The 15,106-nt window shown below is 40.7% G+C and overlaps 1 protein-coding gene across 4 annotated transcripts in view; it reads left to right on the top strand.

Moving 5' to 3' along the window:
- Nucleotides 1–15,106, top strand: part of SRGAP1 (SLIT-ROBO Rho GTPase activating protein 1) — a 286,134-nt gene that overhangs the window by 134,145 nt on the left and 136,883 nt on the right. For all 4 annotated transcript variants that reach the window (XM_025926696.2, XM_025926695.2, XM_086712917.1 and 1 more), the window contains exons 2-3: nt 5,988–6,183; nt 10,808–10,970. In XM_025926696.2, coding sequence (XP_025782481.1) covers nt 5,988–6,183; nt 10,808–10,970 — 359 coding nt within the window. The remainder of the gene's footprint in view (nt 1–5,987; nt 6,184–10,807; nt 10,971–15,106) is intronic.

Raw genomic sequence — 15,106 nt, 5'->3', positions numbered from 1 at the left:
TATTGATGTCACCTAATTTCCTTGCAAAGCGTAAGAGAAGCATAGGTCTTGGATTCAGGTTTCTGGTGAAATGGAGAAGTGACCTTTGTTTACTTTTGTGGATTTTTCTTTTTTGCTCCAAATTTCTAACTAAACAACATATTTCACCCAAGTTTGCAGCTGGTGTTTAATCAGCAGCTGCAAGGTTGTACGGATACTCACATGAACAGCGAGCCCGTGAGCAATCGACAGAACCTGTCAGAGTCCCATTGAGTTCTCTGAGACGTTCCAGCCGCTCTCCCCTATCATTTGAGGGGAAATACCTTATATCCATTGGGTGAAGGAACTGATAAAGCCTAACAGCCTTATTATCATAAGGAAAATCTGAGCAAACAAGACTATGAAAAAATTGAGATGGTTTGTGATAACTTAGAAATGTTGCTGGACGATTATGACTGTTACACCCCATCCATCAATTCTGTGCACTAACCCTAGTCATTTAGTAACATACCAGAGGAGCAAGCCAGTCTCATAGACTCAGTCTTTCCACGAAATATGCATCAGCCTGTGGTCTCACACAAATTTATTTTAAGAATTAGGACTTCCTTTTTAGCAGAGCAATAGGAAGAAATGCCTGTTTCCTCCTTTCCTAGTCAATTCCATTTTCTTTAGTATTAGCGTATTTTTATAGCTTAGAGGAACTATTTCAATTCTTTTTACAAATTAATTGAGTAGTTTGAAAGCACACTTTTCTGTGTCTTGTTGTTGGATTATTAATGTTGGTTCCTTCTGTGGTAATGCTCTGGCAGGACAGAAATGAAATAAGAGTCGTTTTTTAAAACACAGCAAATGTTAGCCTTGTGAAAATGGCCATTATTATTATTTAGGAGGTCCTGACCCAGATTTAAATAATGACTGCTTAGAGCCTCCTCAGAGGTGGCATTTTTCTGCCTAAAAAAGATTGCAGTGTTTCATGCAGTTGTTGGGGAGTCATGGTAATAAGTCCCTCCTAATGTTGTTAGGTAAATCTTTTCTATACCATTAGAAATTACAGCAATTAATAAGGTACCAGTGATCCTAGCCAGTTAGTTCATTTACTGTTCTGGCTTATAGAAGATGAAGTAAAAATACTGAAGCAAGAGCCACCATGAAAACATCATTTTAAAGTGATTGCCCTTATGTTGTCAGTTTTGATTAACTACCAGAAAGTACTAGACATGGAAATACGAGGATTTATTTTGTTGCTATTACTATTACCATCATTCTTAGAAATGTCTCAGCAACTGAAATTTCATGAAATTGTGATGCAATAGTTTATCTTTCTCTTTTAAGTTTATTTATTTATTTTGAGTTACAGCAAGAGCATGAGCCGGGGAGAGAGGGAGTGAGAGGGAGAGGGGGAAGAAGGAGGGGAGGGAGGGGGGGAGGGAGAGAGAAGGAGAGAGAGGGAGGGAGAGGGAGAGGGGTAAAAAGGGGGGAGGGAGGGGGAGAGAAGTAGGGAGAGGGAGAGTGGGAGAGAAAAAGAATCTTAAGCAGGCTGCACACTCAGCACAGAGCCTGTCAGGGGGCTCAGTCCCACAACCCTGGGATCATGACCTGAGCCGAAATCAAGACTTGGACACTCAACTGACTCAGCCACCCAGGCGTCCCTGTCTTTTTTTATATAACAGCTATAAATCACTCATCATTTAACTCACCCACTAAATGTGTACAATTCACTGTTTTTCAGTACATTCACAGCTTTGTAACCATCACCACAGTCACTTTTAGAACATTTTCATCGTCCCAAAAAGAAACCCGCATACCCCTTAGCAATCCCCTCCCATTTCTCCCAACTCCTCCAGCCGTAGTAACAACTCATCTGCTTTCTATGCATTACTCTGTTCTGGACATGTCATAATGCAGTTTCCCTTCATGACTAGTTTCATTCACTAAGGTTATATTTTCAAGGCTCATCTATGTTGTAGCGTGAATCGCTACTCCATTCCTTTGTATGGCTGAGTAACCTTCTATACCTAGACCACATTTTGTTCATCTGTTCAACAGCTGCTGGACATGTAGGTTGTTCCACTTTTCAGCTATTATAAACATTTGTATATAAGTTTTTGTGTTCTCATTTTTTCTTGGGTATGTACCTAGATAGGAGTGGGTTTGCTACATGTGTGTTAACTCTGTGTTTAACCTTAGGAGGACCTGCCAGATTGTTTTCCAAAGTAGCTGTGCTGTTTTGCATTCCTCCCAGCAGTGAATGAGGGTTCTGTTTTCTCCACATCCTTGTCAACACTTATTATCTGTCTTTTTTATTATAACTATCCAAGCAGGTATGAAGTGGTGTTTGCCTCTTCTTGACAGCTGATGATGTTGAGCCACTTTTCATCTGCTGCTGGCCATTCGTAGATCATCTGTGGAGAAAATGTCTGTTGAGATCCTCTGCCCATTTTAAAAATTGGATTATTTGTGTTTTTATGAACGACTTGTAAGAGTTCTTTATTCTAGATACAGGTTCCCTCTTAGATACATAATTTGCAAATATTTCTCCATTCTATGTGTTGTCCTCCCACTTTCTTAGTGGTTATAGCTGTATACCTTGTAATGTACGTATCCTTCAGGGCATTATGTCTTGTAGGCTCTTCCATCGTCTGGGTCAGCTCCTCTTTCCATAGCTTCATGGTGCGTTTCTCCATTATAGCACAGAGCATAGTGTGTTCATACTATCAACTTAGGATCTGTATTTCCTACTGGAATGAGTTGTGTCTTAGAAATCCTCCTAACTCCAGTTAGACCCTGCCTAACACAAAATAGGAGCTTGATGAACTAAATTAAAATGGAGCTTGAATCTCCAAAAAAAAAAAAAAAAAAAAAAAAAAAAGGATCCAGACCAATACTAATATAAAAAAAAAAACTAATAGAAGGAGTTCTGAAAGATTGTCTTTAAAGCATCTGCAGGTGGGTAGGAAGCTGTAATCCCTCCTACAGAAATAAGACTCCAACTTTTTCTAGAAATCAGTCTTTAATGTGATACTTTCACTGGTTCCAGCCCTAATGATTCTTTGGTACCTCCAATGACAGCTACATCCTATGGGTATGGGACCTGTGGTCCCATTGCAAGGAATGATATGGTATGGGGCACAGTGCATCAGTGGCTTCTTTGATATGTTCTGAGCTGTGGACCAAAATGTATAGGACTATTTTATTCATTTATTTAAAATTCTTTTAAATTCATCAGTGCCATGTAATGTTAGATCACATCTAGTGAGGTCACGTGAATAAAGCCATACCACATGTACTGGGAAGTGACCTACTCTAACATTGTGCTACATTGTGGCTCGGGTATGGTGTAAGGAACCCACAGGTTTTCCCTTTCTAATAAGACATGTCTTATGGTAGTACTTGTATATGATGTTTTTTTGTGATCTTTTCCTCATTTGTCTCCACCTTGTCTAAAGTAAAGAGGTAATCAAACAAATTCTCCTCCAGATTTTAGAGCATATTTTATTTTCTCAAAACCATACCCTAGGTTCTGTCCCTTCACATTTTCCTTATTGAAAATGCTGCTAGTGTCCTGTTTTGAAGGGGAAATTACTGATGATACGAAATAACTGTTACTCCCAGCAAAAAGAGGATGAGGTTTTTAACTGTTTAAATACAGTCCTCCTTCTCAAAATTCCCTGGCCCTTGATTTCAAACCCTGAAAGAAGCAAGCAAGAGAAAATCTAAGAATGGGGCTGAAGAAGGAACCCCTGAGAATATTTGTGTAGTTCTCTTGAGATCTGTACTCTCAGCCACTTTTCTTTCTTTTTATTTGGCACCAAAGCAGCTTAAAGGGGGGGGGGGGGGGAACCCTAGTTGACAGCCTAAGACGATTGATTTATTTTCTCTTAGCACAGCAAGATGTGCTAAAATTACCAAATCTTAAAAAGGCTTACTGAGATTCCTGAATGAGAAATCCCCCCACCCTTGATTTCTTTTTTCTTCATGAGACAAAAATAGTTCTGTATTTGTGGGGGAAAGAGCTTGGCAGACACAGTGATTATAATACTGTATTGAAAAACACTTACTTTGATTGACTAAAAAAAAGATGCTGTTCATGGTAGTTAAAAGCCTGTGATAATGTTTTCACTCTGGTGTTCACCGCACTTCTATGAGATTAATAACAGGATCCTGCAATCTAGAGGTGGAGAAACCAAGGAAGGACACTTAAGAAATGATTCCTATGGGACACCTGGGTAGCCTAGTCGGTTAAGCATCAGACTCTTGATTTCAGCTCAGGTCATGGTCTCACAGTTTGTGAGTTCAAGCCCTGTGTCAGGCTCTGTGCTGATGGTGTAGAGCCTGCTTGGGATTCCCTCCCTCCCTCTCTCTGCTTTCTCTCTCATAATAAAAAAGAAACTTAAAAAAAGAAAAAAAGAAATGCTTCCTGTGCTTTCCCAGTCCTCCCCCTAAAGCCTCGTGGCCTAGAACATGACATTATTGAGGGCCTTGTTTCATAGTTATTGTATCTTTTTTGCCAGGATAAAGTATTTAATCTCCTTAAACCTCAGTTTCTTCTTTGTAAAATGAGGATAATATTCGTACCTACTTTAATAGGGTGTATAATAGTGTTTGATTATTGGTAGCCATTATTGAGTTGAGCAAGTTTCCTGACTCCCCGTTCAGAACTTGACCGGCCTGCTGATTAAACTTGAGCTTGATTAAACATGGCCAAATGTATGTACACATATTGGGAGCTCAGTTTCTCGCTGTTGAAGAAGGATAAATTAGAAAGGGATTGAGGAGGTGTTATTTGGACCTTTCTTTCTTTCTTTCTTTCTTTCTTTCTTTCTTTCTTTCTTTCTTTCTTTCTTTCTCTTTCTTTCTTTCTTTCTTTCTTTCTTCCCTTTCTTTCTTTCTTTCTTTCTTGTAATCTCTACACCCGGTGTGTGGCTCAGACTCCCAACCCCATGATCAAGAGCTGCATGCTCCGCCAACTGGGCCAGCCAGGCGCCCCGGACATATTTCTATATCCTACTACATTTATCTTTCCCAAAGAGAGGGCTTTTAGGGAATACTCACTGACTCTGGGAAAGATGAAATAAAGTTTTCCAGTATGAGTTTTCTTGTCTGGAGGTTAGCGCTGGGTCTCTCAGACAAAAGCAAGTCAGAGTTACTGCTGTATCTCATTTTCCAAAACACACAGGTTCCTTTGTTACAGTCATTTACCGATAGTTTTGCATGACACACGTTTGCTTTTGTGTGTGTGGTTTATTTCCCCTAAATCAGTAAAAGACTAACCTTCACCTTCCTAATGTATTCAAAATCATCAAAGGATTCTTTTCAGGATTATATGTGTCAATAGAACTGTTAGTTTGAACAATGTGGAAAAACTGAAGGCCAAGTGAAGAGCTTTTGATGTTGGAACAGAATAATAAAGTGGAATCTGAGGATCCCATTTATGAACGGATTATTTGAATATAGAAAGAAATTATTTTTAGGCAGGGCATCCCTATAAACCCAGAAGCTGTGAGTTTCACAAACTAGAAATTCATGCACTAAATAAAAATTACCAGATGACAGTGTCTGTATGTGTCTAGCAACTGGCACATACGTGGTGGTTCAGAAGTCTGGAAGGAATGATGCTCACATCTTTGCCATTCAAACTTGAAAGGGATAGTTGAGGTAAAGTGCTGTCGAAAAAATTACAATGTACTTAGCTACCCAAAGATGTCACAGGTTACGAATTGTTGTCTTAAAAACCTTAATTTATTTGCCCTCATGACTCCATGCATGTTTGTGGCATTGCAGATGTAACCCATATTTGCACCCTCATTTATTACATTCTTTCCTGGGACTTGGCTCATTCTTTTAAAGGGTCAACAGATTGTGTAAAGAACCGATCTGGACCCAGCAGTCTCCTAAAGGTCCGATACAGAGCTAAACATAAAATAGGATTTGTTACTTTTGTCTTGCACGTACCTGCACACCTCAGTAGTTTTCACAAAATCGCCAAATGGATTCTCTTCTTTCCTTAGAAATCCGAGCTCAGCTGGTAGAACAGCAAAAATGCCTGGAGCAGCAAACAGAGATGCGGGTTCAGCTTCTCCAGGACCTGCAGGATTTCTTCCGGAAAAAAGCTGAAATTGAGACGGAATATTCTCGGAACTTAGAGAAGTTAGCTGAAAGGTTCATGGCAAAAACAAGAAGCACCAAGGATCATCAGCAGTACAAGTAAGAGAGACTTGACTCAAATGCATTTTTCCAAGGTGATAGCCTACCATCTTACCACCTTTCTTGGTTTTGGAATGTTCCATCTTTGGTGGATAAGCTGTTGATTGGCGTATCCCCACCGATGAAAGCAGCTCTCTGCATTTATAATTTGTGGGCACCAGTGTATCGCATTTTTAAAGTATTCTCTTGACATTTTCTTCTTTGCAGTAAATGTATATTTGTGGATAACTTTATATATAGGAAGAAAAGGTGTGTGTTTATAAAATTCCTGCTTACAGAAGAGTGGGAGTTGGTCTCTACCCCAGGAAGATATTTCAGCGGGCACATTTACAACGGCTGCTTCTTCAAGCAAAGACCTCAAGATTTCTGTAGTGATTTTGTATGAAAATAAGCAATAAGGGCTGCTTACGTTTAGCTCCCCACACCTCAGTCGCATTTGTGATCACTACAGTTGAGACTGACTTAAAGGAAGCGTTTTTAGTAAACTGCTTAGGACCAAGTGTAATTAAACCTTGAATTAATTGTACTTCATTTGTTTAAAAAATACCTACAGATTTTATGATGATGAAATTTACTCTGTAATTTAGCTCCTAGAGACAGAGAAAGAGCAGTAGGCAACTTTACGAGAGTATATAAGTACTGCGACAGCATAAGTGCAGGATGCCATGGACAGACCCGATGGAAATCCATTTATAGTGGAGGTGGGGAAGGGAGGGCCAAAGAAAGATCCTGGCAGAAGTGATATGTAAGTGAAGACATGCAGGACTAGTTGGCAAATCGAGGGGACCAGAGCAAGGTGTTCCAGGCAAGGGGAATATCCTGTATCAGGGAGCAGAAGGGAAGGAGGCGTGTAGGGCAGTTTTGTCGAACAGAAGGAGTCCAGTGGGAGTGAGTAGTGAGGTGGTGAGCTCTGTGGCTACAGGTGTAAATTTCACCAGCTCCAGGAGGCCTGTAGGTCACACTGGACAGTTTGAACTTTGTCCTGAGTGCATGAGAAGCATTTGGAGAGTTTTAGTTAGAAGGGTGAACCAACTCAGACCTCATTTTTAAATGATGACTAAGACCATGGATAGAACTGTGGACTGGAAGAAGCCATCGTAGAGGGAGGGAGACCACGTAGGGGGCACTCACAGTAATGGAGTGAGCTAGCAATGCGGCAGGGAGAAAGAAATAGGCTTTTGTCTCGGAGATATTTAAAAGGGAGCACAGTCTGTCTTTCCTGGAAAAATAGTAGACTAGGCAATCTGAAAAGTATTTCTGCTGTAAAACTCCCAGAAATGCTGATTAAAATATAAGGGGCATCACTGTAAATGTGTAACTGAACTCATAGGGAAGGAAGGGAAATTTCCAGGGGCCAAAAAAGGAAGAGGGCACTGTAAACTCAAGGGAACAGTTATAGCTGCCCTTAAGTCCCATGTGGGGCAGAGGATGAAGCATGTGCAAGGTAAAGAGGTGGAATGGAAGACCTCCCATCACCAACCCTATCGTATTGCCCCCAGCCTAAAATCCAGACCAGCAGAACTGTCTCTGTACATTGGTGAAACAGAAAATCTCCTATCCCCTTGCAGAAACACGGAGTGCAGTCTGCTCAGGCTGAACTCCAGACTGGAGGGGGATGTAGAGAAGCCTCTCTTTGTCTTCACTGTTGGCTTTGCAGCACAATCTTGATAGGGAATGCTTTTATTTTTTTAAATTTTTTAATATTTTTGATGGCTAACCTCTAGTGTTGGCCCAGTGTAGAAATAAATCTTAGGATTCCCAGGGTGGACAAATGTCAAATGTACTTGACCGAGACTAGAGTTGGAAAGGAGGCTGGAGCCAGTACTGAATTCACATGTATAGTAACTGTCCCTTTGTAAAGTGATTACAAATAAGAAGACAGCCCATTCATCCATTCAGTAAATATTTTTGAATGTCTTCTGTGTTCCGCACTTGGTAATCGGTTGTGAACTGAAAACCTGTATGGGCCCATGCGCCTCAGTCTGATCTCTTAGTGGTTCAGCTGCCCCTTTTTTCTTTCTCTTGGTTTGTTCAGATGGTTTTTTGTCAAGAGGTAAACAGTGTGGAATTTTCTTTGACTTGAGCTTATTGAATTTGGGACTGAAGATAAGTCTACAGAAGGGCCAAACCAGGAGTAGGAAGAAAATCAAAGACAGACTTTATGAAAGCCTTAGACAGACCTGGTTTGAATACTGGCTTTCCTGTGTGACTTGGGTCAAGTTGTTTAACCTTTCTGAGCCTTGGCTTCCTAACTTGTGAAATGAGATTTTATGAACATTAAATGAGAAACATGACGAAGTCCTTGATGAGATTGATAGCCCTCATGAGTTATGCACTCAGTGTCCCTTCTCCTCCTCACCAAACAAATGTTAAATCTTTGGCAGTTCTCAGCTTTGGGATGCTCATTGTGTAGAACAGCCCTTCACTTAAATTTACCACTGACAGATGACCAAGGCTTAGTTAGATCAGCCTTCTTGAACTCAGAGACTCTGATACTAGTTATGGTCTTCAGAAAATCAGCGTGCCTCACTAAGCTTCACCTCTCTCACTGATAGAGTAGATACAAAGAATTTCTGCCTTAAATTGTAGTGGTAAGGATTACGTAGAGTTAATGTGTGTAAAATCTTTAGACCAGCCACTAGATAAAAATAGCTAACTTTGTATAGCACTTACTATGGATCTAAGGCATTATAGTAAGCATTAAAAGCTATATATTAACTGAAATCAACCCCATAATAATCTTACTAGTACTGTTATTTTACCCACTCTACAAATGAAGTTACAGAGGCGTAGAGAAGTTTAGATAATTTGGCCAAGATCACATAGCTAGTAAGTAGTTCTGGGACTTGAACTTGGACAGTATAGATCCACATTCGATGCTCTTGTGTAGTATATCTTATAGGAGGTACTCAGTAAAGGACAGCTGCTATTATTGTTATTGTATATTATTGTCACTTACTATTAAGGCAATAATATATGCTTATTCAGCGAGTGAAATAACATTTATTTGATGCTTACCTGGGCAGGGCACTCAGGATGCAAAAATGTAGGAAACATTCTCAAAGTAGGAAATGTTCTCAGAGAATTTATGGGTTACTTCAGCATAAAGGATATACATAAAAGTTAATGTATTAATGTAACATGTATCTCTTAGGCTGACTAGATAGAGAATGTCAGTAGAAGGGCTCCTGTTGTCTGCCATAGAAGCAGTGCCCCTTGCTTGATGGCTTTGATTTAAAAAAAAAAAAAGGTTCTCTAGGTTGGGGGTGTAATTCTAGTGTGACAGGAGGCTTTTCTAGTTGGTACCAATGCTAGGGCCCTAGAACAGAGGATTTTCCCCCTACAACTGTTCCTACTTCCGTCTGAGACTTCCCCTTCCTTCCAGAGAGGATTTTGATTTGATTCAGTGTCAAATCTTGAATTGGAGGAACTTGGAGGCGGAAAGAGTTGACTTTATGATTTCTTTCCTAATTTAATGAATATTCAGAGTCATAAGTGAGTGTGAATAAGATAACATGTCCATTACAAATGGCACCAGTGCCCCTGAGTGGGATAAGCATTCCTGTGCCTTTTTTGTCATTTTTCAGTTAGACTTAAAATAGAAAGGAAGAAAGAAAAGCATTGTCCTTTTTTTCAAGGCCAGTTGGTTACTGTTTTGTTTGGAGGTTTCCTTTAAGATTTTTTTTACAAGTCATATTTTGTGGTTTATAGTCACGTTTAGTTTTTTTTTTTAAATTTTTTTTTTTTTTTCAACGTTTTTATTTATTTTTGGGACAGAGAGAGACAGAGCATGAACGGGGGAGGGGCAGAGAGAGAGGGAGACACAGAATCGGAAACAGGCTCCAGGCTCCGAGCCATCAGCCCAGAGCCTGACGCGGGGCTCGAACTCACGGACCGCGAGATCGTGACCTGGCTGAAGTCGGACGCTTAACCAACTGCGCCACCCAGGCGCCCCTAGTCACGTTTAGTTTTATTCTCTAGAATAAAACAAGGTGTAGTTACAAATCTGAACTAGTTTAATGACAGGTCACAAGGCAGTAAACCTCTTGGTTCTGTTCATGGGCCTTCAGACAATGCTATAAAGCTGTGATTCCCAGGAACACTTCTTGGGAAGCTGGAGTTTATAGATCAGGGGATTAATAACTAATCCTCAAACGTGTGTCCCATGGAAAGTGTACCTAGCCAGCTCTCTTTTCCAGCAGCAGACTGAACATTCAAGGCAGACTTTGTAAGCAGTGGCAAACCACAGTCTGTCTGTGAGACAGTAGTCAATAGATTTTTATGTAAATATCAACTACTTTCTTCAATGGGGGTGTTTAAGGCTGAAAGCCTGCCTGAGTACTGTGTGTATTAGGGTCCCTGGCCCTTGTCAGGAGTGTGGGTTTTGACTGGTGTTCTGGTCCAAGGTTTTCTTTCCAAGCCTAGGCAATTGCTGGCTTTCTGCCATCACGGCCTGGAAGGCTGATACGCTGGCTCTTGAGTAGCCGCTATGAGCAATGCCCGGAGTAGGAAGAATAGCGACAATACCCATCTGTCAGGCTTCCTGGTTTGCCTTGCTGACTTCCCTCAGCTGGTTGGGGCAGCTTTGAAATTGATGGTAATTCTGTTTTTCTTCACTTCTCAGGAAAGACCAGAACTTGTTGTCTCCAGTGAACTGCTGGTATTTGCTTCTGAACCAAGTGAGAAGAGAAAGCAAGGACCATGCCACTCTGAGTGACATCTATCTGAACAACGTGATTATGCGATTCATGCAGATAAGTGAGGATTCCACCAGGATGTTTAAAAAGGTACATTCCGTCACTCCTGCCGTAATGTGCTTTCTCGTGAGCGCGACTGAGAAGGAGTCTAGTGTCTTCATTACTTCATGGTACTCTGTTAAGTTTTAGCTACAAAAATAAAAGAAAATTTTAAAGACACAGAACCAAAAGTTTAACCTGAGCAGGCCTGCTCGTCGAGTTGTAAATCACTGAATCTGTGACCTGCACAATATGAGCAAAATTTTGAAATGAGATGTACGTGCAGACTGTAAACTGTACCTCTGTCCTTAGGAACGCATCGCCTGCAGTTAGGAAAAAATAGACCAGAAAGGACAAGCCTTCAATTCTGTGTTTTGGGCTCACACATGATCAGACACTTGTGAAGAACAAGATAACCAGATGTGCTGCTCTCTTGGAAAAATGTTACTGTGATTTTTTTTCTTTTTCTTGTTCTCACCAGACTAGCAGCCGAGGCTGTGAGAGGGTGACAATGAAGAAAATTCCACTGGGCACAAAAAATTCAGTCTCTTACATGCCAGAGAGCTTCCTCCATCCCAAATCCATTTTAAAAATAGGAGCTGGGCTTTTAAACCTTCTTATCGTTGTTACTCCTCTCAGCCAGCTCTCGGTAATTTTATTTTTGTTGAGAACAATAACAAAATTGGACCATATCCTGTGTAGAGAACGCAGCTACTCTCCCAATGAGAGTAGCTTTTAGTGTTTATATTTATAGGACATCGGTTCTCCCCACCTCTCCTCAGCTTTGTGCTAGTGGTATTTGATGCCTATACCAATATCGGTACTCTATTCGGCAAGCAAGTATTAGTTTCAGAAAGATGGGGAAAAGAACCCCCTTGTAGATTAATGACATATTTATGTTTCAAAGGGACCCTTGAAAACAAAGATGTAGTGTTAGGCAGGCCAGCTGGAAAACCTCTTAGCCATGTTTGATGTATCCACATTAGGTTCCATTTCTGACCTAGAAATGGAATTTAGCAGACCCCGGGTCCTCTTCTGCTCTGTGAAATAGGGGGAAGAAAATGTTTCAAACAAAGGAGGACCTTAAAAAAATCTTGGAAGAACATATTAAGAAGAGAACAGAGAGAGAAATACCCGATGTGTCTTAAAAAAAAAAAAAAAAATAGAGATCTGAAAAATAGTTTAGATGGAGCCATGAAAGTAAAATAATTTTCTCAGATGTCAGCCGTTGCAGCCGAGGCCTCATTTAGTTCACTGGGTTGTTGTTGTTTTGTTTTGGTTTGGTTTTGTTTTGGTTTGGTTTTTTTGAGCATCTTCTCTGGGGAGGAGATGGTGTTAGGTCTTGGAAAGGCTGCATAGAGGAAGAAAAAACAGTCCTCCTGCTCAAGAAGGTCCCATTCTATCCAGATTTAGATGGTGCTGTATGATGTTTCCAGTCACAGGAAGGCTGGCAACCATTCAGCTAGGGTGTCTGGGGCCAGCACCCCAGCTGAATTCATTTATCTGTCTATTTGACAAAATATCTTTAAAAGGCCTAAGGAAGCAGAGTTAAAAGACACATCCCTGCCTGCGTGGAACTCATTACAGTAATTAACAGTCACCCCGCTAGAGGGACGCACAACCTGCTGTGAGAGCTTGAAGCTGGAGATCTTCACCTTACTGGGGGGGTCAGGAAATTCTCCACAGAGGAGGGAGTACTTGGAGTGAGACCTGTTGGGGAAGGAGGTGTCCATCGAGCAGGCAAAGACAGCTGTCCCACGGAAAGCAGTCACGTGACACGTTCAGGGAAAGGAAAGCGTTCGATGTCACTGGGCCGGGTTGTAAGTAACTGTTAACCGTCGTTACTATTACAGGTATCCAGTGCTGCCTTTCTCAACCAAATGTAGCACACTACCCACCCCACCTTTCCATGCATATTATTACTAGAGAAAGAAAGTGCAAGAGGCAGAGAGCAAAAGGGAGAGATTGGAACTTACTGAGAAGCCAGATCAGCCCGCTGGGACACATTTGTCAGCTAAAGGAACAGGAAGCTTAAACCCTACCTATCAAGTCCAGAGAACTTTAGGTCCCTTTAGATTAGAAAGCAAGACTAGTCTTTTCTGCACCCTCCCCCACCTGTTTTTTCTTTTTTGATTATCAAACCTTTCTCTTCGGTCCAGCTCTTCTTCCATTATTGTGGTACCAGCAGCATATTTTCTATCAGAATGGAAAGAAATCATCAGAGCCAGCCTGAAGTGACCTTTAGAACTATTATGGAGACTTTAGTGAGCACAATGCTTGTCTTTCTTGGGAGAAGATTTTGAGACTTCTTCATTTTTCAAAAATACCCCCAAGTCTGTATGGGGATCCCGAGAGATACCGGGTGCCTGACAGGTTCAGCCTCTTACAAAGCTGTATTGTATTCAGTTTAGCCAGTGGTAGAAAATCCTTGTACCCAGACTGTTCTGTCAAATAGAGCTGGGAGCGGGTAATTCTAGGAATGTGTTTGTGCCCAACTGAACATAATAATCATGAAGACACTTATAAGAATATCTAATTCCATACATGGGTATAGGCAACAACTTTAAAACTTAAATTTTAGATCAGAACCAGTAGTAGTTTTCTACAGGTAGAAAAAGTGAAGCTTTTTTAAAACAACAGTACCAAATTATTCAAATATTGATTATTTAGATTTAGGCCTTAGAACTATAAACGAATCCTGTTGATGAGAATAACAGTGATTCATCTTTTAGGCTCTGAAATCTGGTATTTTGGGTATGAGTCTTGGCTTTGTCACGGTCGGTAGCTGTGTGGACTTGGGAATAATTGTAAACCTTTTAGGCCTCACTTTCTGCATCTGTAAAGTCAATATGTAACATTTTAGATAATTGTATGGAGGATTCATGAGTCATCCATGAAAAGCCACTTAGCCCAGTTGTCTGGACTTAAGAAGTCCTAGGTAATTTTTAGCTATTATCTTTATTATTGTCTGTATTGTAAACACTTATTCTGTACCGTTGTACTAAATGTTTCCTCAAGCCAGTATACTAAGTATGTCCTTATTTAAGGGGAGTACATATATGGCACAACTGTGATAAACACATCCAAACCATTGGATTGGCATATCACTTATTATGAAGTTCTAAACCATATTTGTAAGCACACTCCAGGGAAATGTCCTCCCAGTGTCCTTGCTTGTAGTCAAATTAAAATTTTGGTTCTCACATTTCAACGGTTAGTGGGAAATCAGGGAATAACCCAAGGAATACCTGTGTCAGCCAACCCCTGCCCCGTGCCTCTGAGGTCCCTCACAGCTATTTCACATGGAAAGTCATAACTTTGAGGCTTCACTGATTTCTTCATTCATTCATTCAACAATAAAAGGTGCTCAATTCCAGACCCTCTGTTAGATATGGACAGGGTAGGACTCTGCTTTTACTCTGTGAGCTCCTGCTTTACCTGGGTCAGGAATTGGAGCCTCCTCGTACACATGGGTTTGTTTCATTATCAGTCCTATTTCTTTCCCAAAGAACAAGAGGTGGTCAGGTATTTCTTGCCCCGTTCTGGAGCTCTGCCTCCCGAAGTGATTGAGACCTTGCCTTCTTCTTGCCGTTATTCGTGCCGAAAGAGAGTGTCCTGCATCGGGCTTCGGGCTGCAGCCAGAAAATGTGCAGTTCATATGCTACACATAAAAATGCAATTAACGTCAGCAGTCATAATTTCAGGAAACAACAAAGCCAGCTTGCCGCAATCACTTTATTTAAGTACCTTATCACATGATCTAATTTCCCAATTTTAAGAATGTTAATAGAAGTGTGTCGTTTAGAGGGAGCACAGCAAAATGGTAGCAGTTGCATATGCTGAATTATCTTTGTGTGTTTTAAATTATCTTCAAGGCTATCATTTCCCCTTGGATTATTTTCAGATTATTAATGTTTTTATCCTCCCTTGCTTTGCATAAATATGCATTCAGGTTTGTTTATTTCTTCACCAATAAATGACATTCGTACACTACCACTTAGGGAACTTTGTGCACCGAGCATGGTGCTCGGTGTTTTTTTTTTTTTTTTTTGTTTTTTTTTTTTTTTTAATTTTTTTTTTTTTTTCAACGTTTATTTATTTTTGGGACAGAGAGAGACAGAGCATGAACGGGGGAGGGGCAGAGAGAGAGGGAGACACAGAATCGGAAACAGGCTCCAGGCTCTGAG

The sequence above is a fragment of the Puma concolor genome, chromosome B4, assembly GCF_028749965.1.
Source record: "Puma concolor isolate L17-30 chromosome B4, mPumCon1.1.hap2, whole genome shotgun sequence".
Classification (NCBI taxonomy): Eukaryota; Metazoa; Chordata; class Mammalia; order Carnivora; family Felidae; genus Puma; species Puma concolor.
This window is presented reverse-complemented; position numbering and strand designations above follow the sequence as displayed.